The sequence below is a fragment of the Mastomys coucha genome, unplaced genomic scaffold (genome assembly GCF_008632895.1).
Source record: "Mastomys coucha isolate ucsf_1 unplaced genomic scaffold, UCSF_Mcou_1 pScaffold15, whole genome shotgun sequence".
In the NCBI taxonomy this organism is placed as follows: domain Eukaryota; kingdom Metazoa; phylum Chordata; class Mammalia; order Rodentia; family Muridae; genus Mastomys; species Mastomys coucha.
In genome coordinates this window covers 17,712,651-17,740,189 of record NW_022196897.1, presented here as the reverse complement: position 1 = coordinate 17,740,189, position 27,539 = coordinate 17,712,651, and the positions used below count along the sequence as shown (strand labels likewise).

The 27,539-nt window shown below is 50.1% G+C and overlaps 1 protein-coding gene across 9 annotated transcripts; it reads right to left on the bottom strand.

The window, feature by feature from the left end:
- Positions 1-1,890: 1,890 nt before the first annotated feature.
- On the bottom strand, positions 1,891-23,824 carry Cercam (cerebral endothelial cell adhesion molecule). 9 transcript variants are annotated; one of them, XM_031369611.1, is made up of 14 exons: positions 23,578-23,824; positions 15,005-15,102; positions 13,818-13,927; positions 11,753-11,863; positions 11,490-11,658; positions 10,236-10,370; positions 9,917-10,121; positions 7,520-7,639; positions 7,193-7,269; positions 7,011-7,117; positions 6,211-6,343; positions 4,142-4,269; positions 3,765-3,968; positions 1,891-2,864 (listed from the first exon to the last, which is right to left on the bottom strand). In XM_031369611.1, exons 4-14 carry the CDS (start codon positions 11,842-11,844, stop codon positions 2,591-2,593), a joined length of 1,644 nt encoding a protein of 547 aa, XP_031225471.1. In that variant the 5' UTR covers positions 11,845-11,863; positions 13,818-13,927; positions 15,005-15,102; positions 23,578-23,824; the 3' UTR covers positions 1,891-2,590. The 9 variants fall into 9 exon arrangements, with proteins under 9 accessions (XP_031225471.1, XP_031225472.1, XP_031225468.1 ...); XM_031369612.1 differs by lacking the exons at positions 13,818-13,927; positions 15,005-15,102; positions 23,578-23,824 and adding an exon at positions 13,555-13,768; XM_031369608.1 differs by lacking the exons at positions 13,818-13,927; positions 15,005-15,102; positions 23,578-23,824 and adding an exon at positions 13,654-13,765.
- Between the last annotated feature and the right edge of the window lie 3,715 nt (positions 23,825-27,539).

The window sequence follows — 27,539 nt, the reverse complement described above, 5'->3', positions numbered from 1 at the left end:
AAAAAAAAAAAAGATTTGTTATTAGTGCAGGTACAAGAAGGTCAGAGGAACAAGTTGGAACCCCTGGAACTGGAGTTACAGATGAGTGTGAACCATCGTGTGGGTGCTGGGAATTGAACCCAGGTCCTCTAGAGGACCAGACAGTGCTCTTGGCAGCTGAGGCATCTCTCCAGCCCCCACCATCAGGCTTTCATTGTTTTGTGGTATCTACTGCCCTCAGTACCAGTAATGGAAGACACCTTGTGTGTGCTGGACAAGGGTTCCAGGTCCACCTGACACCCCATTTTCATCAGTTTCATTTACTGTGGAATCCTTAGTACCCACCCCCACCCCTGGGAGGTTGGTCAGATTCTATAGGATGAATGAAAATGGCACTTGCTCTAGATCACAGCCATCCAGAGGGGAAGACTTTCGCCCTCACCTCTGGCCCAGAGTCCTCAGAGCCAGGTACTGAACATCTCTTTCCTGGTCTGGAGCCCACTGGCAGCCCAGCCTCAAGGAGTACCAGGGGGACTCTGGCTGTTCACATAACTCATGTCCAAGTGTTGCTGTGGTAGACAGGTGGGAAATGAGCTCCTCTGAGGGAAGGAGCCTGTCTGAACTGGCAGGGGCTAAGACAGCCCCAGTCAAGACAAGGAATCCCACCCTCTCCAACTCTTCTAGTTATCTAAGTACTGCTAGGCCCAGAACCTGGTCCTTTGTGCCTAGTGGAGAGAAGTCCCCCATTTCCCAAGTAGAAGGACAGAAGCATGTGGAGTAGCCTCTAACATCTCTGCTACCTCACATGGCCCACCCACAGTATCCAGATTATAAAGTGGAAACGTCTAGTTTCTTTGGAAAATTAGTTATGTCATATGATGTCTTCCTGGGCCACAAAAGGTGAAAGGATACTTTGCTGGAGCAGACACATGAAAGGACTCTTGATGAAGGAGTATAAATATGACCCCACAGACCGCAGGAGCACTGGTTTGGTTTATTCCACCTCTCTATCCTTCACTAACGACACACGTGGATTGGTTCGACTTACATAGCTTGTTGAGCTCAACTTCTGGTAATGCTGCCATTGAGAGAAACTCTCCCAAAAACTATGAGCTGTGAGGTTCCTGCAGCTGCTTGCCACTTCTGCAGCCTCCTCTCAGGCCCATTGGAAAGCCTGGTGGTTTCTTTAGGATTGAACTACAGCTGCTGGTTCATGCCTGGGGTCTGCCTGCCTAGTGGCCTGGTCTGCAGCTGCTGAGTCTTAGCTGGAGTTTGCTACTGGACTGAACTGTACCCAAAGATTAAGCTCATCCCCAAAGGATTACTGCTGAACAGGTCCACTTCCCCATAGCCTAATAACTTTTCTCTTCCACTGCCTCTGCTGGGTGGTGGGCTAGAGGAGAGTTTGAACCCTTATTAAAAGTAGGTTGCAAAAAATTTATGCCTACAAGTTTGAGTCTAAATTCCCCATACTCTCTTCTCCATTGTGGGTCCAGAAGTAGCAAAGAGCACTCTGACCCACAAGGTTAATGCTCTAACACTCTACCACTTGGGGACTTCTTGTGGTGCTACTCTTTAGGGCCAGAACCCTGGCTCGCCAGAGGCAGTTCTTTGCTTCTTACAGAACTAGGATTACAGACACAGCAGAAATGCAAAGGGCAGGAATGAGAGTGTGACCCCAGGCTAAACCAGGACCAGGCCCAACCTGATGAACAAAGAACAGGAGAACTCGAACTCGTTCTTCGTTCTTCGCAGGAGCTACACCCTCCACCCATCAAAAGGAACATGGCCACCCAGCCAGGAAGCAACTGCCTGCTAGCCTGACCCCTCTTTCTCTGCCCTCGCTTTGTTCCTATCTCAGAGGGTGTCCTGCCCAGGCCTAGAGAGACACAAAGAGGCTCAACTCTTAAGTGAAGTATAAAGTGCTAATGCAGACAGCTTTTATTGAAGGCCTACTGTGTGTTGAGCACCAGGTATACCTCCCATCTTCCTGCACTTTCCACCAGCCAGGAAAGAGGGTGCTAATGAGCCCCAGATGTGAGGCAGGGAGAGAGCCCAGGTGGAGGTAGACAGAGGCAAAGTAGCTGGGTCCTCAGAGGGCAGGACTCTGGGCGCTGGCCAGCTTGAAACCCCAAAGGCTGAGGCCTCCCTGTCCCTGAGCCCACTGGGCTCTAAATTTGTACACAGAGTCAAGAGTCTGGGGTCTTAGTCCCCTCACTCTGTGACCTTCAGGAATGTCCTCTGTCTCTGAGCAGTTCTCCCACCCTGGAATGAGTCCAGAGGATTGAAGACTGGCTGAACCCAAAAGAGCAGTGAAGTTTCTGCTGGCTCTGTCAACTCTTCCTCTCCACTCTCGTTCCTTTGAAGTTCCCACTTGGACCTCATGGGCCAGGGGCCAAGGGGGCAAGAAATAAAAGGAAAGTCAGACATAGAGATGCCAACAGCTATGAAGAGAGAAGGACAGACACAAAGGCAAGATGGAGACAAAATTAGAGAAATCAGAGAGAAAGAAGAGGTGGGTTGGGGATGGAGGAAAAAGCAGGAGGAGGAGGAGAGAGCTGAGAAGGGAAGCCTGGGCCATGGACTGGTCCTCTTCTAGGTCCAGCCCCACCTACAGTTCATCCCTGGGGTGAGGATGGAGGCTGTGTCCACTGCTGCCAGCTAGGTGCAGGTGGGGGCCACGAAGAGTCTTTTGAGAGCCAGTCCAGCTAATGAGGCGACCACTGTCGTCATCCCAGGGGGAGGATGTCTCTGTGTCACTGAGCCACTCTGTGTCTCCCGCATAGTGGGTGGGGGAGACCAGCAGAGGCCTGGCTGAGAAGGCTTGGAGATCCCGAGGCCAGAAGTAAGCTTTGTACTGGTCGCTGTGAAGTGAGAGAAGACATCTTTTTTTTTTTTTTTTTTTTGGACAGGGTTTCTCTGTGTAGCACAGGCTGTCCTGGAACTCACTCTGTAGACCAGGCTAACCTCGAACTCAGAAATCCACCTGCCTCTGCCTCCTATGTGCTGGGATTAAAGGCATGCACCACCACTGCCCATCGAGAGAAGAAATCTTAAGTGGACTCACACAGCTTTTCCCTGACTCCAACCAGGAGCTGGGGCCTTGACTGCTACAGTACCTCTGACCTGCCCGCTAGTCCTCATAGCTACTTGAGAAGTGGCATTTTTAATATCCCATGATGAGGACACTAAAGCTCAGTACAGGGAAGTCATGGGGTTGAAAACCACATGTACAGGAGCTGAAGAGATGCCTTGGCCACTGCTTTTGCAGGGTTCCTGGACTCACACCGAGGGACTCTCTACTGCTTGTAACTCCAGCTCTAAGGGGATCTGATGCCCTCTTCTGGCCTCTTCATACACCTGCACTCACATGCAAATACACACACACACAGATACACATAATTAAAAATTAAAAATAAATCTAAAGCCGGGCGGTGGTGGCGCACACATTTAATCCCAGCACTTGGGAGGCAGAGGCAGGTGGATTTCTGAGTTCGAGGCCAGCCTGGTCTACAGAGTGAGTTCCAGGACAGCCAAGGCTACACAGAGAAACCCTGTCTCAAAAAACCAAAAAAAAAAAAAAAATCTAAAAATAAAACCCACATGGACATGAATAGCACAGTGTTCAATTCACATCTAGCTGAGTCTGGCACCTGAGCAACTCCTAGGTGACCTAGACCATGTGGCTGAATGTTGAGCATCTCCTTCTCAGTAGCTGCCCACTAAGGAGTTTTGCACTGGGCTCCTGGCCAGGATGACTCTACCCTACCCGACCCAGGTCTCACTTTGGGTGGCGATCGAACATGACAGGCAGGAACTCATCCACAGGTAGCATGCGGTGCAGAGGCTGGGACGCTAACAGTTTTCGAGCGCCTGCCAGGCTCAAGGTGTATGCGAGTGTCCAGTAGGAGTACCCGGCTACCACAAGACCAGGCAGCCCCTCCACAGCCACTTCCTCCTCAGGATTCACCTGCTTCCGGCCAAGGTAGCTGCAAATGACAGCAAAAGTATCAGGAGTTCCTACAGAGGTGGGGGTCTCCTGGCCCTTTCCCAGAAAGGACAAGGTCAGGCTCTGCAGGAAGCGCACGCTAGGACCCCAACATAAAAAAGCAGACCCCAGAGGCATGTGCCATCTGCTCGCCCTGAGAGGCAGCCTGCCTACATCAAGTCCCATGACAGCTTCTGAGTCAGCACATCCTCCATCAGTCGTTCCAGCCGCCTCGGGAAGTTGTCCTTAAAGCGAACGTCATCCTCAAACACCACGACCCGAGCCAGGCCCCTGGCAACCACCTGCAGCACACATGACAGGGGAGAGCACTTTGCAGATTTGCTCTGTCCTCGTCCTACCTGCCTAGAGCCAGGCCAGCAGACTTTTCTTGGCTGCGCGCCACTTACCAAACCCTGATCATATCATGTACCTCCCAAAGCACGCTGGGGCTCCTGCTGCCTAGGAAATGAAATCCATCTTGCTCTGGCATTCAAGGCCCTTGAGCTGTCGCACCACAGTCTAGCTGGTAGAATCTTGGTGGCAGTCATGACTTTTGCTACAGTCACCGAATACTAATGCTCTCTCAGGGCCAGTGTAATTGCTCAGCCTCAGAGATTGAAGCACAGGATCTTGCTCTGTCATCTGAAGTCAGGTTCAGTAGGGGGTGTGAGAGACTGCACAAAGTTACCCCTAAAATTATGAAGGAAAGCTACTCTTTGTAACTATGGAAGAAAATGTGGAAAGAATGTGAAATCAGCTGGTAAAAGGCCAGCTGAGTCATCCGCTCAGTCTATTCACAGATGGTAACTAGCAAAAATATCGCACATGCGCACACACTCCATGGAGGTGGGAGAAAGGAAAAGCTCTGTCTCCTGAAGGGGGGCACCCTTGGGCACCCAGTGCCCTCCAGTTCTCCAGCAGTGCCCTAGCCAGGGACTGAGGTTGAGTGCCCCAGGGCCTCCAGCTTTCCACTCCTGACATACCCGTCTTCTTCTGTCTGGAAGGTTCACTGCCCATCGGACCCCAGGCACGAGCAAACTAGTACATATGTCAGAACACCTCCACCTTCCCAACAAAGTGCAGCCTTGGGCCCCTCTGTGGTCTGTGTCAGCCTCTAGAAGCCTGTGATGCCCCCTTCCTTTTACGTGTGTAGGTACACTTACATCTGGAGGCCAGAGGTCAATGTTGGTATCTCATTCTCTACTGCTCAACACCTTCTTTTGCTTTGTTTTATTTTTGTGGACAGGGTTTCTCTGTGTAGCCCTGGCTGTTCCAAACTCAATCTATAGACCAGGGTGGCCTTGAACTCACAAAAATCCACCTGCCTCTGCCTCCCAACCACTGGGATTAAATGTGTGAGCCACCAGGCCTGTCTCACTCTTTTTCCCCCTCAATAAAGCAGAGTTGGGGTTTACTAAATATATTTTAAAATATATTTTTAAGGACCTGGAGGGCTAGCTCAGCTGTTAAGAGTACTTGATGCTCTTACAGAGGATGAAGGTTTAATTCCCAGTACCCACATGGCAGCTCACCACCATGTGTAACTCCAGGTCCACACCCCTCCGACACCCTCCGACACTCTCCAAGGGCACATGTGGTGAACAGATAGACATGCAGGCTAAACACCCATACATATAAACTAAAAATAAATCACTCTTCTGAAAAATAGTTTAAGTATGAGGGTTAAGAGAATGTGGTTTTTAGGAAGAAGGAAGGCACACTGTGTGAGCTTCAGAGGGGTCTCACGCCTTATTTCTGAGGCAGGGTCACTCACTGAACTGTGACCTTTCATTTTATCTTGACTGGCTTGCCAGGCAAACCCACAGAATCTGTCCCCCAACACTGGGGCTACAGATGTGACCCACTGTACACAGCTTTCAGTGGGCACTTAATTCTGTATTCAGGTCTTTGCGCTTCCCCAGAGAGCATGTTACCATTGGATCATCTCCCTACCCACAGGAATTCTCTCTTACAAGAATGAGACAGACACAGTTTCCTTATCCCTTGTGTTACCTGGGAAGGATCCCCTCTAGGGAATAGGGACAGTGGGACAAACATCACCACCACTCAGTGGTGCCAGGGAGTGTTGACCATGAGGGTTCAAAGGACCTTCCTGGTGGACACATTCACTGCTCACTCATGCAATCACTTGCATGCCAGGCAACCAACTGGTCTTGCATGCGAAGACAACCAGCCTCTCGGCTGGCCCTGAAGGGTGTGGTCCAGAGGGCAGGTATCCTCACCTCTTCCCAGACAGAGTAGTGGCTGAGGAAGCAGCCCACCTCACCCTTGGTCAGTGTGCGGCCTGAGTAAGGGTCTTCGTAGCCAGGGAGCAGGTCCACCCCGAGGTGTTTGAGGATACTACTGTTGAGTGTCCTATGAGACACAAGCATGCATAGGTAATAACAAGCACCAACCAGAGCTTCCAGCCAGAGGGGCCTCACCTGTCTATGCTGAAGAGAATCACACAGAAGCCTAGTTTAAAGGAGGAGGTCTATCTATCTACCTACCTATCGATTGAACAATATATATATATATAGTTGTATACATGTGAACATTTGAAGCACACAGCAGCTAGCATCTGGGACGTGTGACCCTGGCAGCAGTTAGACTTCATCCATGCTCCACACTCCAGCCCCTCAGAAACCTAACTATCGTGGAGAACATTCCTGAGGCCACCTACCCCTTAGCCGGGTGTTGGACCTGGTCAACTTCTCACTGAAGTCTCAGGGACCATAAGAATCAAGCATGCTTATGTATCAAGTTGAAGTGAGGCTGAGAGATGGGACAGCTTCCCAGAGTTTATACAGCTGCATGTAATAGTCTTCAACCCAGGCCCTAGGGGCCTCTGCACTGCACCCTTCTCCCTCAGGCAGGCTGAGGGAGGACATCTTGTCCCGTTGGCCTGCTCTGGCAGGACTCAGGCCCTGTGTGGCTACCTCCTGGATCTTTATAGGAAGCTCATTCAACTGGCCTGCTTATCCACTCCTGAGACCTCCAGATGGGTGTCATGGTCCCCAAGCCACATCCCTGGGAGCCTCACCTGCCGTCCACAGCATCTACCACCCGGGCAGAGATCTCCATCTCCCAGAGAGAGCTCAGCATTCGAGCCCGGCGCTGGGGTCTGCGAGCCAGGCTGATGACAAAGACCTGAAGGGAGTAGACATGATCCCAAGGAGGGGCTGCTTATCCACCCCACCCCAGTTCTGTAGGTTGGAGACTTACTTCATCAAACCCCATTTTGCTGGGCTTCTTTGGGGGCCGAGATACATGAGCTGAGGCCAGCATTGGGGGCCCATCCACTGCAAAAGGAAACAACCCCCAGGCATGAGTTCTGACTGACTCCTGGTCACAGACCCCCTGGAGTCCAGCCCCAGCTTCACTCTATGGCTCCAGCAGAACACCTAGCAGGACAGATCAGAACCCTGAGGTACTGCAGAGGAAAGGGCTTGCTCACTGTCATGAGTTCAGACCAAGGTTGGCATGCAAATGTGCTTAAATTTATGCCTAGTAAAGAAGCATTGTGGGAAGGCAGGGGACCCCAGCCCTCACCTAGTGCTTCCAAAATCAGGTGGATAAAGTTGGTCTTCTCTTCCTCTAGCCCCTGATGGGGTTTCACTGCAACATTCATGTAGCCGTAACGGTGGTCATTGCACACATGCACTGAGACCCCTGCAGAGAGGCTGTGTGAGTGCTGGAGCGAGGCTCCTAGTAGGCACTGTCAGTGACCCAAGTTTTCTCTGAGACTCAGCTGTGCCACAGTGGCTGGGGCACGTCTCCTCTTACTTGCCTACATGCTGCAAATGTCACCAGTACCTCGTGGACTAATGACCAGGGCCCTTTCCTCCCTGACCCTCTGGAAAGTTCTCCCCTCTCCAGATAGTCTTCACAGCCCTTGCTCAGCTTCAGCTCTGGTCCAAATCCCACGGCCACAGCCTTCCCTGGCAGGGTGTCCCACATCACTGCCTCCATTTCATCCTTAGCTCTTCCTTGGGGTTGTTGGGTTTTTTGGTAAGGGAAGCAGAATTGAGACAGGGTCTCACTATGTAGCCATGACTGGCCTAGAACTCTTCATATAGACCAGGCTGGCCTTGAGTTCACAGAGATCAGAAGTGCCAGGATGAAAGGCATGTGCTACTATGCCTAGTGCTCTTGGGATTAGATCTATCCCACTCACAGCCAAACATTGCCTTTCTAAGTAATTTTCTTCTTAAAAATAATAATGGGGTGAAGGAGAGAGAGCTCAGCAACTAAAAGCACTTGTCACTCTTGCAGAGGGCCTGAGTTTAATTCACAACCACCTGTAAGTCTGGTTCCAGGGGATCCAGCATCCTCTTCTGGTCTTCTCAGGCACTGTGCCCACGTGGTGCATAAACATATATATCAGTAGACAAACATTTGTGCACAAAATAAAATAAATAATAATGCTAGGTGTAGTGGTGCACACCTTTAGTCACAGCACTAGAGCAGCAGAGGCAGGTGGATCTCTGAGTTCAACACCAGCCTGGTCTACAGAGTGAGTTCCAGGCTAGCCAGGGCTACATAGTGAGTCCCTGTCTAAAAAGAATACTGGCAATTTGGGGACGTGGCTCAGTAGTAGAGTGGCATACACTAAAAAATAGCACTGGGGCGTAGCCTAGGAGAACACTCTGGGTTCCATTCCCAATACTACACACACACACACACACACACACACACACACACACACACACACACACACAAATATATATAAATCTGCGGGATGGGGGATATGTCAAGACAGGATTTCTCTGTGTAGCCCTGGCTGTCCTGGAACTCACTCTGTAGACCAGGCTGATCTCAAACTCAGAGACCCACCTGCCTCTGCCTCCAGAATGCTGGGATTAAAGGTGGGTGCCACCTTCACCTAGCACAAAGATATAAATTAAATAAAAAATCAATACCAGGGATGAGATGGCTCAGCACTGTGGACCTGAGTTTGAATCTAACACACATACAAAACAACAACAAAAAATAGAAAGAAAAAAAATAAAACAGTTGGGGTTGTGGGGCTAGCTAGAAGGATTGCTGGCTGGGGTTTAATGGTCCCGACAGGCTTATAAGAGACCCTGCATCCAAGAAGTAGGAGGGAGGGAGAGGGAAGTCAGGACACAGCCACTCCATCAGTGTGATTTCACATGCCAGTCTGATAATGTGACCCTCTGAAGGCAACACAGAACCGGCAGGCTGAACACCAGGGCTGGCCCTGTCTTCCTGTGCTGCCTCACCTCTACTTCAAAATACTTTTTCTTGTTGAATGGAGATTTGATTTGGTGGTCAAGAGCTCTTGCTGTCCTTGCAAAGGACCCAGGTTCGATTTCCGGAACCCACATGGAGATTCATCACTTCCTGGAGGCACCAAGCATGCAGGTGGTACACAGACATACATGCAGGCAAAACACTTATACACCAAATAAAATAAATCTAAAAAAAGAAAATACTTTTTCTTGCTGTATGCTTCATTATTGCCTGCCCACACTGTAGATCTCAGTTCACTTCCTTCATGAGCTCTTCTCTGACCAAATCAGCTCTAGGCTGAGCTGCCAGCACATCTATAATCAAGGTTTCCTTCCTGTCAGCGATGACTGGTTTGTGAGGGCCTCTGACTAGCTGGACCGCAGGCTCCAGGAGGGCATCGATTCCCTGAGTACCACTATCTCCCCAGTGCCTGTCACACAGTGGGTGTTGTCACACAGTGGGTGTTGTCACACAGTGGGTATTCTGTAAATATCTCCCCAGAGAAGCAATAGCTGAAAGTGCCAAATGGGGACAGCCACTAGGCAGCGAATTTAAGAAAGGCAATGACCCAAAGGACCAGCAGGAGTTGACAGGATGAAATGTGGGGTGGATATTGGCATACTAAGCAGGGGGACCAGCAGGTGCAAAAGCCCAGGGGTCTCCAAGGCCTGCTGAAAAAGGCCCGGTCCTCACCAGCAGCCTGGCAGGCATAGGCAAAGACAATGATGTCATCAAAAGGCCAGGTGTAGTTGGGATGAGGCGGGTAGAAGGCAAGCTGGGCTGTTTCTTTGGTTTGCAAGGATACTAGGAAGGTAGAGTGGACCATAGGGACCCGGAAGCAGCCCTGGCGCTGGCGGTTCTTAGTAGGGAAGTATTCAGCTGTGCGGCGATAGTAGCCCTGAAGGAGAGAATGGTTTGGGCTGAGGCCAAGCGTATCCTGGCCCAAAGGCCTTAAGCCTCAGGATCTATCCTCCCAGGACCTTGGGGCTCCTGAGGCTTCACCCAGTCTCACCTGTGGAGTGATTCCACACCAAAAGTTGGAATAATAGGTCTGGGAGTCCAGCATCGGGGCCACCACCGGCAGCTGCCGCTCTATGAGAAGCTTCAGTGTCTGGTTGTTAGTAAGAATGTTGTCTGTATCTGCAAACTTCAGATGAAAAGGACAGTGTCACAGGGGATCCTGTCTCAGACGAGAAGGACAATGTCACAGGGGATCCTGTCTCAGACGAGAAGGACCAAAGAGTTCACCGAGTAGGAATTTCTTCAGAGTAGCTCTGGGCACCCACAGAGAGATCTAACCAGGGCCAGAGAGAGGTGCCTAGAAAGTAAAAGGCACTTGTTGCCAAGCTTGACAACCAGAATTCAGTCTCTGGGACCCACACAGTAGAAGAAATCAACTCTGGAAAGCCACCCTCTGACATGCACACACATACCATGGCATGTGCACATATACATACATACATAATACATACAGGATACAGATATGGGGGGCTAACCATTTCTGACAAGGGGCCATTCTGAGATGCTGGCTTAGAGCAGAGCAAGTAGCAGATCTAAGAATCTTATCTGAGGTCTAGCTTAGACAGTAGATCCAAGGAACTACTCTGAGGGAACTGATTAAAAGGACTGATAGCTCTTCTAGAGGACCTGAGTTGGAAACTCAGCAACCCAATGATGACTCACTACTAATGGAGCTCATTTCCAGGCCCTCTTTTGCCCTGTATGGGCTGCATGCACACGATGCACAGACATACATGCACCAAAATGCCCACCTTCATAAATCAAAAGTAAGTCAGGAGGTGGTGGCACACACTTTTAATCCCAACACTTGGGAGGCAGAGGCAGGTGGATCTCTGAGGCCATCGTGGTCTACAAAGTGAGTTCCAGAACAGCTGGGATTACACAGAGAAACCCTGTCTCAAAAAACAAAAAAAGAAAGAAAGAAAGAAAGAAAGAAAGAAAGAAAGAAAAGAAAGCCCAATGAGCAAACAAAATAAAAGTATTGAAAAGAAAATCTATTCTGAGCTCTAATCCAAGGATCCAGGCTCAGTTTATACTCTAGGCATACAAAAGCTCAGGAATCTAGGCACAGCACATAACCTAAGACCTGTACAAGGAGCTAGGCTTAGTATCTAGTATGAGCTTAAATACAGGGGTCTCAGCTCAGACTCCAAAAGATCCATCCTATAGATAGTTTGGTTATGACCAGACTTTATTGGGAACAGGTATTAATCATGCCCCCCAACCTACTCCCCAGCTTGCTTACCAGGATGTAGTCAGCTCCCCAGTCCCTGGCAAAAGCCAACGCTTCCTGTCTCAGCTCCATCAAAAACTGATGCCTTTCTTTGGTCCAGTGCTTGGGACCCTGTTCATCTGGGTAGGACCTGAAGTGCGGAAAGGCGAGATGCTCTCTTGAGAGAGGGGCCTCTTGTTCTCTAGAGGGAATAGACACTCGTGCTCTGGGGGCTGTGTCCTGGGGAGTGGCTGTTCTCCATCTTCCACCACCCCTGCCCTCCCTCCATCAACTACCTGGCCTCCTCCTCAGGCTTCCAGACCACAGTCGCATAGTCACGGCCCACAGCAGCCAGCCATTCCCGGAGCATCCCTGTGGTATTGTCCATGTTGTGATCTGTGGCACACCTGTGAGCACAACACAGAATGACTGTCCTGAGAGCAATGGGGGAGAGTTGTGTGCTACAGTGGAGGTGTTGGAGGATGTGCTGTGTGGCCTCAGGCACGGTCCATGCCTCTGTGCTTCACATCCTCCCTTCTAATTTTGTGCATTGTTTTGTAGGAATTGGACCTAGAGATTTATTTGTACATGCTAAGCAAGGCTCTGACCACTGTGCCACATCCTCAGCCTGAGTGCACTTCGAGAGACCTTAAAGATTGCACCTGCCATGTCCCCTCACTTCTATCCCTCTTCATGGCTCCACAAGTCAGGCCTTTTCCAGCTCAGAATCAGACAAAGCAGTCATTGCCTTTCTCTCCTTATCTAATTACTCTCAGCTGTAATTAGGACCACACCATGCTCTGACAACCCCTGAGAAGTGCCGATGGTCCAAGCTCTGTTACCATGGAGCACAGCTTTCCCTCTGCTGGGGAAGGGGCTCTAGTAATGGAGGTGGAAGGTTTAGCCAAGAGCCCCAGGTTTTAGGCGATCCTGTTCCTTTAAGCCAATTCTCCAGAAGTGAAGACTAACTACGTGTCAAGTCTTACAGGGGTGGGAACTAACTAACTCCCCAAGTGTAGTGACTGTGGGCAGCCTCCCCAGGCCACAGCTCCAACCTCAGCCCAATTTGGGTATGCTGAGTAGTCTAGCTCCAGCCTCTGCTGGGCTCCTCCCTATTTTGAGTTTTTTAGACAGGGTGCTATAATCTCTGAGCCCAACGTCCTATGAGACCACACCCTTGGCTGTCAGAACCAGCCAGCCCCTCTACCCAGTGAAGCTAGCAGTACCACTCAGGAAGGCACTCAGCCTGACGCCCCTGCCCAGCCTGACGCCCGGAGCTGAGGGTTCCCTCCACCTGCTCTCTAGAAAACTCCAGTCTGACTGATCCTTTCTGTGCTGGGCCCCAGGAGATTCCAGAGGTTCATTATGTTCTATGCCACATCGGGCTGACCACAGGTCTTCACTGAGATGCCCCAAGGACTGGGTCACAAAGGACAGACTTAACGAAAACCCAAGGGAAGCTCAGGAAGCCTGGGAATACCCGGGACAAGTAGGGTGCCTAAAGGAGGGGTGGGTGTCCCTGGGCAGAACCCTGGCCTCAGAGGTTTGCTCTAAGCCCACGGGGTTTAGGAATCCTGCTGAGGGGCTTAAGGCACGTCTGGGAGGGAGGAGCTTGTCCGAGTAGTGTCTGGGCAGGAGCGATGAGGCCTCCAGGTCAAAAGCCTTCCTGGGTCCTGAGGCTTGATGCCCAGATGTATACCCACCCCTGGATCTCTCACCAGAGGGCCAGCCTGGCCCGGGGGTAGTCCAGGCGCTCCAGTGCACCCAGGTAGTGGGGCAGAGAGTGTTCAGCATTGCGGGCCAGGATGGCAAGGACCACGGTGGGTAGCGTCGGCTCCGTGACACCAGCAGCCCGGAGCTGAGGCCCCAGCAGGAGCAGCAGAGGTGGGAGCGGCACAACGCGCATGGCGGGACGTGGTGGTTGTGGAGGGCCCCGGGTCTCCCACCACGGCAGGGAGGGGGCGGGGCGGGCGGGGCATGGGGGCGGAGTCCTAGAGGGGCGTGGCTAGTACAGTGGGGCCTCTGCACCCCTCTTGGGCGCCTGTACGCTCCACCGCCCTCTTTTCCGCCCAGGCCTTAGAGGTCCAGGGTCAGACACCTGCTCCGGACGCGTCCTGGGATTCGCCTTCTCCGTGTAGACCACGAAAGGCGTTAGCACGGAAGGGAGGGTCCGTGGGCCTTAGTGGACCGCTTGTACCTGAGCGTTCGTCTCACTCCTGGAATACTGACACCCGGAATTCCCGGCTCCCTGACCTTCAGCCATGGACCCGGGAGGCTGCAGCCTTCGCTGGGAGCCCCGGTTCCCTCCCACTGCTCCATCTGTGGCGCCCTCTGGCGGCCTCACGCAGTAACTCTACATACCCTGCAGATGACGCGATGAGCTGGAGAGTTCCAGCTTGGGGGAGAGGACCCGGGAACAGCTGGTCTGGCCACTTCCGTGTGACCTTGCATCACCTCCACATGCTCCGGCCCTTAAAGCAAAGCCCTTCTTACAATTGTTTTTTAATACAATAAAATTAAAAATTACAACGTTAATTTCCCTAATGAGACCTAGCCAACACCATCACATTGCTCATTAGTTTGACCCTGAGGATGATTTCGTTTGACATAACGTGTGTTTGTTTTTTTCTTTTGAAAGAAGAATTATTTGGGAGGGGATGCACTTGGTCCCGTGAAGGCTTGATGTACCAGGAAAGGAGGATACTAGCGGGGTGAGGTGGGAGTGAGTGGGTGGTTGAGCACCCTCTTAGAGGTGAAGAGGAAGGAGAAGGGATGGGAGAGGGGCTCCTGGATGGAGGACTGGGAAGGGGGACAACACTGAAATATACATAAATAAAATAAATAATAATAATGCTGATGATGATAATAAAGAAAGCAAAGCCCACTCCGAATGAGGGTAGGACTTAGGGGTCATCACAGAACCTCTGATAGTGACCCATCCCCCCTCCAAAATAGGAGATACAGCCTCCTTTGGGACAGAGCAAATCTTAGGACCCTGTTGGAATGAATGGGAATCTCCAACCTTTCTTAGGAGAGGAAAGGGGGTTTAAGAAGTTCCAGCTGGCTGGGCAGTGGTGGCACACGCCTTTAATCCCAGCACTTGGGAGGCAGAGGCAGGCAGATTTCTGAGTTCGAGGCTAGCTTGGTCTACAGAGTGAGTTCCGGGGCTGGCCAGGGCTATATAGAGAAACTCTGTCTAGGGAAAAAAAGAAGTTCCAGCTGGGTATCTGTCACCAACCTCCAACAGTCACTTACTTTCCTGAGTCTCCTGATTCTCACAGGTAAAACCTGACTGATGATGGCTAACGTGAGGGTTTGCTACAGGAAGACCTTGAGAATGAATGCACTTGAGGCTCTTTCTCTGCAGGGAGCCTGAGCCCGGTAGGAAGAGAGGCCTCTATATCCAACCATTCACCCTCCCTCTGTCTAAGTGGTCTGCTTTCCTAGGGTTGCCCTTCAGCCTCTTCAGGATACTAGGAAAGGGGATGTACACACTTCCTCCATTGAGAGGGGATGGAAGGAGCAGCCTCAGCAAAAAAAGGGCTTACCTGATGATGAACAGCATCCTGGGGGCTGAACCTGGACTCAGATCTCTACTCTGGCTTTGGTAACAGCTTCTTGTTGGGCTATTTCCAGGCCAATGGTCCTGCAATGAGAAGGGCCCGTGGAAACATCCTGGAGGGAAGGCAGAGTCCTCTCTTTTGCATGGCAGTCTCTGGGTAGGGACTGCCAGTCCCCATTGCGGATTCTCTCTAAAGCTATCCCCATCCTACAAATCCAGAGCCACTGTCCACTCTATTAGTTACGGGGTGCTATGGTCAGAGTGCTTGTGACCTGTTCCCCCCCCCCCATCACTCAGATCTGAAACCTAATCACTGGTGTTGTGGTACTGAGAGAGGAGAGACTGGAGAGATGGCTCAGGGGTTAAGGTCACTGGCTACTCTCATGAAGGACCAATTCCTAGAACCCATTTGTCAGCTAACAACCATCTGTAATTCTAGTTCCAGGGGATCCAAAGCCTTCTGGCTTCCTAAGGAACCAGGCCTGAGGTTCAGGCACTGAGCCTGGTGGATCACACTTGTAATTCCAATGCTTGGGAACCTAAGGCAGGAGGATGTCCAGACTGGACTACAGTGAGATTTTGTCTCAACAATAATCAATTAATAAAAAGTGGGGCTGAAAAGTGTCTCAGCACTTAAAAGCACTGACTGTTCTTGTAGAGGACCCTGGTTCAATTCCCAGCACTCACATGGAGGCTCACAACCATCTGTAACTCCAGCTCCAGTGGATCCAACTGTATCTTCTGGCCTCTGCAGGCACCAGGAAGTAACTGTATCTTCTGGCCTCTGCGGGCACCAGGAACTCGCACAGTGCATATACATAGAAGCAGGCAAAATAGTCAAAGACATAAAAGACATCTTTGTTTTTCTTTTGAGACATAGTTTCACTGGCTGTCCTGCAACTTTCTCTGTAGACCCCTGGCCTTGGGCTCAGAGATCTCTTTACCTCTGCCAGCCAAGAACTGAGATTAAAGGGGTACACTACCACTACCACCACCCCCCACCCCCCGTAAAAAGATAAAAATAAAAGAGACCCAGGAGAGGTCTTCAAAACATAAAATGCCATCTGTGTCTTCACCAGACATCAGATCTTCTGGATATTGACCTTGGTCTTTGCAGTCTCAAAAATGAGAGAAAAAGCTTTTTTAAACTAGGCACTGTGGAGCATACCTGTAACTTGGAACTGGATAACCAGAGTCAGGGGATCCTGAGTTCTAAGACATCCTACAACTACATAACAAGACTAGCTCAGGTCAAGCATAGTGGTGCACATCTATTATCCTGACTCTCGGGGCTCTCAGGAAAACAAACAAAACAGGCATGGACTTGGAGGAGGGGCTCAGTTGGTAACATGGCTGCCAGACAAGCATTAGGACCTGGGTTCACATTCCCAGACCTCAATAAAAACTGGGCACAGGAACACATATCAGTAACCCAGATCTGAGGAGTTCAGGAGGATCCATGAAGACCTGAATATTGCTTGACAGTTGATCTAGCCAACTCATAAACCCCAGGTTCAATAAGGCTCAAAAGCTAAGGTGGTGGTCTGAGAAGATAGTTCCATGGGTACGTGCTTGCCGTGCAAGCATTTGAACCTGAGTTCACTTTCTCAGAATCCAATTAAAGTTGGATGCCCAGCTGTGGTCCTAGAGCTACAGGGATGTGGGAAACAAGAGAATCACAAGAAGTTTCTGAACCAGGAAGCCTGGTACATGTTGAGGCAAACAGAAGACACTGTTTCAGCTGACATGCAAGGCAGAACTGACACCTGAAGTTGTCTTCTGGCACTGAGCCACGGCCCCTGCCCCAAGCCCTGTGTGTTTTGTTTATTTTTCTGAGACAGGTCTGAGTGTCAGGATTATAAACTTGCAAAACCATGCCTGACCCAAGCTGGTCTTGCTGTGTAATTGCAGAATCTTAGAACTCCATCCCCCTGCCTCTGGCTACCCAGTGCACTATGGCATGCATGTGCACACATACACATGAACCTGTGTGTGCACACACACAAACATGTGAACTCACACACACACACACACACACACACACACATTTAAAAAACTAAAAAAGGTGAATGAAGCAGGCAGTGGTGAAACACACCTTTAATCTCAGCATTCAGGAGACAGAGGTAGATGGATCTCTGTGAGTTTGGGGCCAGCCCAGTCTACAAAGCAAGTTGCACAACAGCCAGTGCTACACAGAGAAACCCTGTCTCAAAACAACTATAATAATGTGGACAGAAATCAAAGAAGACACAAATACACATCTCATATATACAAGTAAATAAAGTATATACATATACACACATACACATATATATGTGTATATATATGGAGAGACAGAGAGAGAGAAAAAGAGAGAGAAAGAAGAGAGGAAGAAAGAGGAGGAAGGAAAGAAGGAAGGCCCCTGAGAAAAGTAAGCAAACAAAAGCTTATATTTCTGCTACTCCCCAGTGACCTAGGCTAAGGTATTTTGTCATAACAGCCCAAACAGACTAAGATTGTAGATTTTTCGCTCACCTTCAGTTTTCTCCTCCCTAATGCACTGACAGTTCCAGCTGCTTCCATTCCTTCCTCAGGGCCACCTGCCCTCCAGTCTGTCACTGCTTCTGTTCCCCACAGCTTTCCCCATCAGTCCTGCCTAGAAAACTTGTAGAGGCCGGGCAGTGGTGACGCATAACTTTAATCCCAGCACTTGGGAGGCAGAGGCAGGTGGATTTCTGAGTTCGAGGCCAGCCTGGTCTACAGAGTGAGTTCCAGGACAGCCTGGGCTACACAGAGAAACCCTGTCTTGGAAAAAAAGAAAAAGAAAAAGAAAACTTGTAGAGCCCAGCAAACATCCAGGCAGCCACCCAGGCCTGCAACCCTGTTCCCTGGCTCCTGCCCTCTGTCCTCGGTGTCATTTCAAATGTTCTCAACTCTGTCGCTGACCAAGGAGCTCCAAGCTGTGTTTTAGAGAAAGGAGGTGGCTATGGTCCAGCAGCCCCCAAAGGTTCCACTTCTTTCCCCAAGCCAGCTTCTGTTGTTTTTTTACAATGCAAGAGACACCACTGGGATTGCTCACTTGGACACTGCACCTCTCAATGTCACCATGGCTAGGCTTTCTCTCTGGCACTTATCCACAGCCCTTTCTAAAGTGCCAGCTGATGTGACTGTGGATACCTGTAACTCAGCTCTTGGGAGGCAAGATTAGGCAGGAAGCAGGAGTTCAAAGCCAGCCTGAGCTACAGTGGAGCAAGATCTTGTCTCAACCAAACAGCTCAAACCCAGGGCTCGGCCTTGTCTAGCTCCAGAATCATATTTTGCTCACAACTTTGGAAGCTAGAAAGTCCAACATGGTATCTGGTGAAGGCCTGTTCCTCAGAGATGTCTGCTGAGATGGCTCAGTGGGTAAAGGTGCCTGCCACCAAGCATGACAACCTGGTTTGATGTCCAGGAACCACGTGGTGGTAAAATGACAGAGCCAAATCCTGAAAGTTGTCCCCTGACCTCCACACATGCCTTGCACAGGCATGCATGTTCACACACAAAATCAATCAATTAACGTAATAAAGATACATTAAAACAAACAAACATAAAGCCAGTCAGTGGTGATGTACATCGCAGCACTTAGGAGGCAGAGGCTAGTGGTTCAAGGCCAGCTTAGTCTACAGAACAAGTTCTAGCACAGCCAGGCTACACAGAAAAACCCTGTCTCAAACAAACAAACACACACACACACACAATGGCTGGACAAAGTGCTTGCCTATCTCTGTGTTTAAAAGCATTGGAAAATCAAATACATTGATTGGCACTGCCCTCACCATAGATGGCAGGCCCTGTTTTGTCTGCCTGTGTCTTTAACACTTTTGTTTTTAGCCTGCTCCCAATCTTCTGCCCTACCAAACTGGGCACTTACAGTTCCCAGGACCTTCCATGCTCTGGGACTTTTATGCACAGTTCTCCCCCGTGCTTGTCTGGTCCTGGGTTCATCTTCTCAGTTTGGGTTCCCTGTACTGGGAAGCTGTCTCTGCTGCCCTTGCCTAGGGCCTCTAGCTCTATCCATAGGCTACTATGAGAGCCTGTCTAGTCAGAAGGTATTCAGCCAGCACAGGCTCCTGAGGTACTCTAGGGCCTGGGGATACAAAGGTACAAAGGCCCCCAAGTGCTGGTGAGCAGAAAATAGAAGAAAGCAGGCAAACCCATGAATATATAATTTCAAGGCATGGCAAACGCTTGAAACAAAGGATGCCAATAAAATTTATATATATTTATTTATTTATTTACTTATTTACTTACTTACTTATTGAGATAGGGTCTCACTATACAGCCTTGGCTGGCCTAGAACTCACTCTGTAGACCAGCTTACCTTGAACTCAGAGATCTGCCTGCTTCTGTCTCCCCAGTGCTGGGATCAAAGATGTGTGCTATTGTGCCTGTTTTTTCTGTTTGTTTGTTTTGTTCAACTTATTGCTGCTCTTGTTGCTGAGTGTATACACAGGAGCGTGCATGCTACAGCACCCATTTGGAGGCCAAAGGGCAGCTTTTGGAGATGAGTCTCTCCCTTCACTATGGTTTCTGGGATGGAACCTAGGTTCTCGGGCTTACGTGGCAAATGACTTTATCTACTGTGGAGCTGTTTTCAGTGGGTCCAGCCAGATTGCTTTGGGTCTGAAGAGACGATTCAGTGGTTAAGAGTACTTGCTGCTCTTGCAGAGGAGCTGGATTTGGTTTTAGCATCCACATGCCACTCACAATCACCCCCAGTGCTAGGGTTACCTGTTGCCATCTTCTGGCTACACAGGGCACTCCACACATACTGTACACAAACATTCAAGTATCTAGAACTTGGGCTGGAGAGATGGCTCAGTGGTTAAGAGCACTGGCTGCTCTTCCAGAGGCCCTGAGTTCAGTTCCCAGCAACCACATGATGACTCACAACCATCTGTAATGGGATCTGATGCCCTCTTCTGGTGTATCTAAAGACAGCAACAGTGTACTCATATATACATTAAATAAATAAATATTAAAAAAAATAAAAATAAACAATTCTAAAAAAGAAAATCACTTTTCTTTTTTAGCCTACAACCCTAAAACCCAGGAGGCTAAGATAAGAGGACTGCTTTGAGTGTGAGGCTAGTCTGGGCTACATAGTAAGTTCCAGGAAAGCTTACGCTATACTATAGTGTAGCCTGAGCTACAGTGTGAAACTGTATCAAAAGAAGAAAGGAGGAAGGGAGGGACAGAGGGAGGAGGAGGTGGAGACTGATCTGCTTGGGACTCTAACTCAATGGTAGCATGCTTGCACAAGGCTCTGAGTTCAGTCTCCAGTCTAGGTATGAAAGGTTAGGTCAAGTATGGAGGCAAGAGGATTAATCAGGAGTTCAGGGCCATCTTTGACAACATAAGGAGTTCCAAGTCAGCCTAGACTACATGAGACCTTGCCTTTAGAAAAAGAAAAAAGCCAGGCATTGTGGTACCACTTGTATTTCTAGCACCTGACTTGGAAGGCAGAGGCAGAATAACCACAAGTTCAAGAACAACCTGGTCTACGGGGTATCAAGTACTGGGCCCACCAAAAATATATGATAAGGCTCTGCTCCAAATAAACGTTTACCTGGTAGTGCATGCCTGTAATCCTAGGAGTCCACAGCAGAGGCACAAGAACTGTTGAAGCCAGCCTGGCGTACAGTGTCTCTGGTGTACAGTGTTGCTATATCAATAAGAGAAAAAACTAGGGCCAAGGAGATAGCCCAGCAGGTAAAGGCATGCGTCATTAATCCTGATGACCTGAACTGGATTCTCAAGATCCATATGACAGTAGAGGAGTGACAGGCACAAACTGTCCTTTGATCTCTGATCTCCACACCATTGTGCGTGCATGCACACACACACACACATACACAATGAAATTCTTTAAAAATAATTGAAACAAATTGGGCAATGGTGTGCATGCCTTTAATCCCAGAATTTGGGAGGCAAATCTCTCTGAGTTTGAGGCCAGCCTGGTCTGTCTAGTGAGTTCTAAGACAGCCAGAGCTACATGGTAAGACTCTGTCTCAAAAAGCCAGGGGGAAAAAGGTAAAACAAAACAAAAAATTGTCCTGCTGAGCATGGTGGCACACCCCTTTAATACCAGCACTCAGGAGGCAGAGGCAGGGGGAGCTCTGTGAGGCCAGCTTGGTCTATATAGTGAGTTCCAGGACAGCCTGGGTCCATAATGAGACCATGTCTCAAAAAAAGTGTATGTGTGTATCTGTGTGTGTGTGTGTGTGTATCTGTGTGTGTGTGCATGTGTGTGTGTGCATGTGTGTGTGTGTGTGTGTGTGTGTGTATTCTGGTCAGGGGCTATACAGTAAGACCCTGTCTCAAAAAGTAGCAGTAACACAATTTTCTTGTTGTAGCTGTAGCTTAGATGGCAGACGTTGGGGTTCCCTGCATAGGAGAAACAAGCCTGTTGAGCAGCAGTGAGGTTGGGGAATCCCATGGGCCTTGTAGGTTGGATGTGGGAGACTGAGGACAAAGAGGGCTTTTGCAGTGGGTGGGCTTAGATGGAGCAGGCTTAGGTACTGAGTAGAGGAGATGGAAGGAAAATCAGGTCAATGGGAAAGCCTTATTGCTCTGACTTTAGAGTGAGCTGCCCTTTAGACCTGCCAGTAAGAAAGCATGCATGAGACCCCTCTGTTCTGACCTAAGGACTATGTGGTTTCTCCACAGATATATGTGGGGTCTCTAACGGAGGTGAGATCACCAAGTGACAATCTACCTCCTTGCACTCTTTTGCCCCTAAAATGACCATGAGATATAGTTTTCTGGGTGAGGGGAGGTTAAGACACAGTCTTACCCTGTAACTATGGCTGCCTGGGAACTCACAATGTAGACCAGGCTGGCCTGGAATTCCCAGATACCCACCTGCTTCTGCCTCTTGAGGCATGCACCCCCACATCCAGCTATGAGATGTATTCTTAAAAGTGCTGTAGGCTGAGCTCACAAAAGTTTGAAGTTACAGTGCCCATCAAAGGAAGGTCCTTAGACCATCAGCTTAGGCCTCACCTGTACAAACACCAACGGGGCGGGGCAGCTCATACCCGTAATCCCAGCAGCAGTCTGGATGCTTAATGAAGCAAGACTGTCACAAGTTCAAGGCCAATCAGGACTATGAGTAAAACCCCATCTCAAGCACCTGTTCCCCTCCCTTCCCTCAAAATACAAAAGCTAGGATTTGTGGCGCAGTTTTGGCATTCTTAAGGCTAAAGCAGGAGGGTCATGTGTGTGAGGGCAGTGTGGTCTGCACGGTGAGTTCTACCCACTCTTCATAATACAACTCTACCTCATTAAAAAAAAAAAAAAAAGCAAATATTACCCCAATCCCCTTGCGTAGGAGGTCTGAAACTTGGGGAGTGAAATAAAATTAATTCTTTCCTTTTAAAATTTTGTCTTTTTTGCCAGGCAGTGGTGGCACATGACTTTAATCCCAGCACTTGGGAGGCAGAGGCAGGTGGATTTCTGAGTTCAAGGTCAGCCTGGTCTACAGAGTGAGATCCAGGACAGCCAGGGCTACACAGAGAAACCCTGTCTTGAAAAACCAACCAAACAACCAACCAAACAACCAACCAAACAAAAAACTTTTTTTTTTTTTGTCTTTTTTTGGAAAAAGTCTCACCATGTAATGTAGAATGGTCAGGAGCCCCAGACCCTTCTACCTTAGACTCAAGAGTTCTGAGTTTTCATTCAAACTCATTTCAGGTTTTACCACCACATTAGAATAACTTTTTTTTTTTTTTTTTTTTTTTTTTGATTCTGGATATCAAACACAGAGATCACTGACCTAACCCTTTAGTCATCTGTTTCAATGGAAAATTCCAGGTCATTCTGATGCAGGCTGAGCCTGGAGACTGCTGCTGCATATACGCTGGCCCCACATGTTCTGGGGCATGTTAAGTTCTGCAAAACAGTCACTCCTGGAAGCCAGCAGGTTAAGAAGGCTCTAGACCAAATGTTCTCAGGGTTTCTGCCTCACAGCCTTTTTGTGCCCCTCGGCCCCTGTAGTTCTCCACAAAACCATGTGGTGGCACCAGTACCCCAGAGCTTGCTTCAGTTGGAGCTCCTGAACTGGAGATCCTGGAAGAACTGTCCCCTTCCCACTGGGAACTTGAGCTTTAAGGCTGGGTGCCAATGGGCAGGTCCTTTGCCAGGGAGAAAAGCTGATACGAGAAAAGTGTACCAGCCAGAAGCTGATACAGATTGGAAGGGGTAACTCTGGAGCAGTAGGGAGCTGAGCTAGAGTATACCCCTTGGTCACAGAAGAGGTAGGGCTGTCAGGCCTCTGGGACTTGGAAGTAAAAGCTCAGATGGGTCAGTCTGGCCCAATGGAGTCTTGCCACATGCCACTTTAACCTTCTGTCTATCCTGTTCAACCTGTCTATCCTGGTTCCAAGTCCTGCTTCTCTGCCAAGGGTAGGGGCAGCCTGGAGGCAGCATAGGGCTTTAGTCAGAGCTCGAGGCTGGAAGTTCTCACAGCCTGCCAGCCAGGTAGGCTGGAAATGGGGACTCAAAGCATTTAGGATCCTTGGATGGAGCTCTTACCAGCTGTCAGCTTCCCGTCTCTTGGGTCGGAGCCTCTCTGGATCCCTGTCCTGCTCTGTGGTCACGGAAGCCCACGATCCTGGCCAGAGGATGAGCCTTCACCTTGTTCTGGGTGCAGTTCAACAGAGACCGGCCTGGACACCATCCTCACCTCTGGTTCCAGGCCCAGTTCCAAGAACACCCAGGGAAAAGTAGAGACTTGTCTACTTAGTCTCCCCTGTCCTTCATCTGTCCTATTCTAGGGAAGACTGAGACCTCAGATCCCAACTGGAGACACTTGCTCAGTCTGTTTAAACTTAGCATACTCTGGCTTCTGTTCCAGAAATTAGCCCTCACCCCTCCCGTCTCCTGGGTACCCACCCAACACCCACACATTCGGAAGATCCACCCTCTCCCTCTTGAGTATGCCTTCTCCTGAGGACCCCAGATGTGGTGCTGTCCTCTGAGGTTCTGCCTCTGCTCTTAGGAAGCTGGGACTAGGCCAGCTGTTTTCCCTAAGCAGTCAGCTGTTTTGCCCATCGGAAAGTAGCTCTGGCTCTTCTGCTAAAGTCGTTTCTAGGTTGCAGCGTGGCAGCTCTGCTGGGCCAGGGCCTGGGAGTGGTTAACTCCTCTGGTCCAGGCAGCAGCTTCTGCCTCCCAGCCTTCTGCATTCCTCAGACTCTATGGGAACTTCTAGAGACCTACAAGAAGGCTAAGTATGGCTATCCTTAACCCCCTCAACAATTGCCATCCCCTCCCCACAGAGCCTTGTCTGCAGGTGGATCTAAGGGATAAATGTTACCAACCAACCCCTGTTGGGAATGATTATACCAACGATGGCTGTCCTCAGCTGTCAGCCTTAAAGCCGCCAGGAGTTTAACTAGATGCCTCAATGACTCGTTTGACAACTTTGTTTCGATAACTCTGTGGCATGGCAAATATTGTTTACTGACTAGAAAAAGCAGGAAACCCAAAGTGTGAACAGTCGCAGTTACCAAGAGTTGGTTGGATGCTGTTCAGCCCTAGTGGCTCTGGCCTCTGCACTGCCATTCAGGTTTTCCTGAGCCCTCCTTCCGAGGTCTGGGCTTGGGAACCCCATCTGTGAAATGGGGAAACTGACAGAGTTAACACCTCTAGCTCCGGATGGACAGTTAGGCCAAGACACCTTCCAAGTATTTATTAGTGATCACTCCTGGTGGCTGCAGTTGGCCTGGGCAAAGATCCCAGATTCACTGCCTCCTGACTGCCAGTATTGGGGTTAGTGACTACCTCCCAGCCCCTCTGTCTCCACAGCTGGAAAACCGAGACAAGAGTAACTGCCCTTGGTTTTGATGATGCAGGTATGGTGCTCTGTCCACAACCCAACTAAGGATCCGTGTGAAATGTCCTGTCTTGCCAGTATGACTATTGACCACAATCAATAAGGGACAGAGAAGTCCAGTGTGGGTGCCTCCAGGCTCAAAGTGGAGCTGGTTAGGTAGGAGAGCTACTGGCTCAGGAGTCCCTAGCCAGAGAAAGCAGGCTGGGTGTGTGTGTGTGTGTTCAGTCTGTCTCTGGATTTTCCCCAAGGCCTCCTGTTTTAACCCCACATCCCTGTGCCTTTTCTCCAGAGACGGGAACCTGGTCTGGGGAAGAAGCCAAGGAATAGGGACAATCCCAAGGCTAACATGGCTCAGAAGGTGACTTGGCTGAGGCTGGGTGGGATCTCAGGGTCTGGGAACGACCCCTCAGGATGCAGTGACCCGTGTTCTACCCTTTTGTCCCATCCTCCCTGCCCACCATGGGTCAGGTCCCTGGTCCCAGCCTAGACATCTGGAACTGGGGCAGACAAAGGGCTGTGGGAAGGGACAATAACCTTCTGTCCATTTTCAGAGGCTGGGCCAGGCCTGGCCAGGGCTGGGGGCCGGAGCCCCGGCGAGGCGGTGCCAGGCCCCCCGCGGGCAGCGGACAATGTTGGCAGTGATGGAGAGGAGGCATTTCAAAGCGTTTTGTTCCTCCTGACCCCCTCCCCTCCACACATCTCGCCCCAGCTCGGGGTGAGGCCCCAGCCCCACCCCCAGCCACCCAGGCCTTGCTCTGGGCTGCTTGGGGACTGGCCACATTCTTGACCTCAGGGGAAAAGTTTAGACTCTTTGCGCCCTGGGCGACAATAACAGTGTCACAGACCTGATTTAGGAGCAGCACTTACCATCACAAAGCCACAGACAAAGGGCCGAAGCCGAGAGTGCACGCTGGCCTCAGCGCCTACTCCATTGCCAGGCTCGGCGCACTTCTCTTCCAGGTTCTGCCCAGGCTCACTCAGTGCCAGGCATGACATACCTGGGAGGATGTGAGGCCGAGGGAGGGAAGAGACAGACTACAACTAGGAACAGAGGAGTTTTGAGAGTCACTTCTCACTCTGCCATGAAACTGTTAAGTGACTCTGGATAGGTCCTTCCCCACTCCTGGCCTCAGTTTCCCTATCTGTAATAGAGATGCTATATAAAGTACAACACTGAGAGAAGGAGGCTCCGTCCTTGTGGAAGGGGGTTTTCAATAACAATGATGGCCAAGTCAGGACCGTGCACCTGGAGGAAGCCCACTCAGTTGCTGCAGATCACCAGCCTGGACTATGCAGTGAGATCGGTCTGCAGAGGTGTAGGAGAGAGAGGGAGTTGTCCCTGCTGCGCTCTGGCGCTACCCAGGAGCTGCCTTACTCAGCCCTTACTGGATTTCACCCCTTTGATCATGTAAACTCCTATCAACCTTACAAAGCAGGTGCATCATTAACTCTGCTTTAAAGTGGATAAACTGAGGCCTAGAGAAGTGGAGCGGCTTCCCAGGGCTAGGCTGCTTTGCTCCTGACTGCCCCTGTGAGAAGGAGTGAAAGGCAGCTGGCCCAGGCTGAGCTGGGGTGGAAGGGCCTCCCCTCCCAACAGAAGGCCATGAATAAATAAATATTTGATTATCCCCAGGGGGAATTCCATCCCCAGAGCAGGTGCCTTTAAAAATCTGGATTGATTCTTGTCTATGAGCAAGGTTGGCCTGGGTGGACACCCAGATGCAGGGGACTGGACACAATGACAGCCCCTGCCTCCCCCAGGAATCAGAGGCAAGACAAAAGGTCATTTAAAGGTTTGTGGCACCCGAGTTAGGCTGTGGGTCTCTGAAGTGCCCATTTGGTAAGCTTCATTGAAGGCCCATGAAGCAGTGAAGGGAGTCCTCCTGGCCAGGACCCATGGTTGGGTCATCTAGCCTCACAGTGGGCACCACCGGCAAAGGGTGACACACGCCATTAGCTTTCCTTTCCATGAAGCAGTTGGGTTTTTAATACAACCTGAGGGGTTATCTGTTCTCTAGGATCTGTTACAAAAGGCCAACTATGGCTTCAGGGGGAGAGTTGGGAGACTTTAGTGACCCCAACACCAGCAGGGGTTGTCTGGAATTCTGACATAAAGGCAAGAACCCCACAGTGTTGTCCAGACTCTTACCTGACTGTTAAAGCCAAAGGAAGCAAGCTACATAGGTGTTCAGGGAAAGAGAATAGAACAGTGGCCAAGCGACAGCAGCGCTGCCACCTCAGGGCTGAACTCCAGCCGCACAGACTGCCATTCACTTGGGCTGAGCAGCTACCCCTTTCTGAAATCACCGCACAAATCATTCATTCATTCATTCATTCATTCACTCACTGGCAGGGTCTCCTGTAGCCAGTTTAGCATTCATTAAGCATCTTATACAGCCAAGGCTGGCCTTGAACTCTTGATCCTCTTCCTATCTGGGATACAGGCATGGGCCACCTTATCTCAACTACTTTTAGAAGGTTAAATGTGATTCTGTTAGGCTAGTCACAGAAAATAGTGGGCTTGGTGTGACAGAGTACTTCATTAATCCTAACAGAAGGCAGAGGTAGGTGGATTTCTGCAAGTTCCAGGCCAGCTTGAACTACATAGCAAACGCTAGGCAAGCGAAGGTCACATCATGAGATCGTGTCTCAAAAAGTGGCT

What these genes read in the sequence shown, in the direction of transcription:
- Cercam (XM_031369605.1), bottom strand. Translation starts at nt 13,362, where the DNA reads ATGCGCGTTGTGCCGCTCCCACCTCTGCTGCTCCTGCTGGGGCCTCAG. An exon ending in GCAAAATGGGGTTTGATGAA is followed by an intron (nt 7,118 to 7,192) that starts GTAAGTCTCCAA and finishes TACTCCCTTCAG; the next exon opens with GTCTTTGTCATCAGCCTGGC. An exon ending in GTAGATGCTGTGGACGGCAG is followed by an intron (nt 6,344 to 7,010) that starts GTGAGGCTCCCA and finishes TGTGTCTCATAG; the next exon opens with GACACTCAACAGTAGTATCC.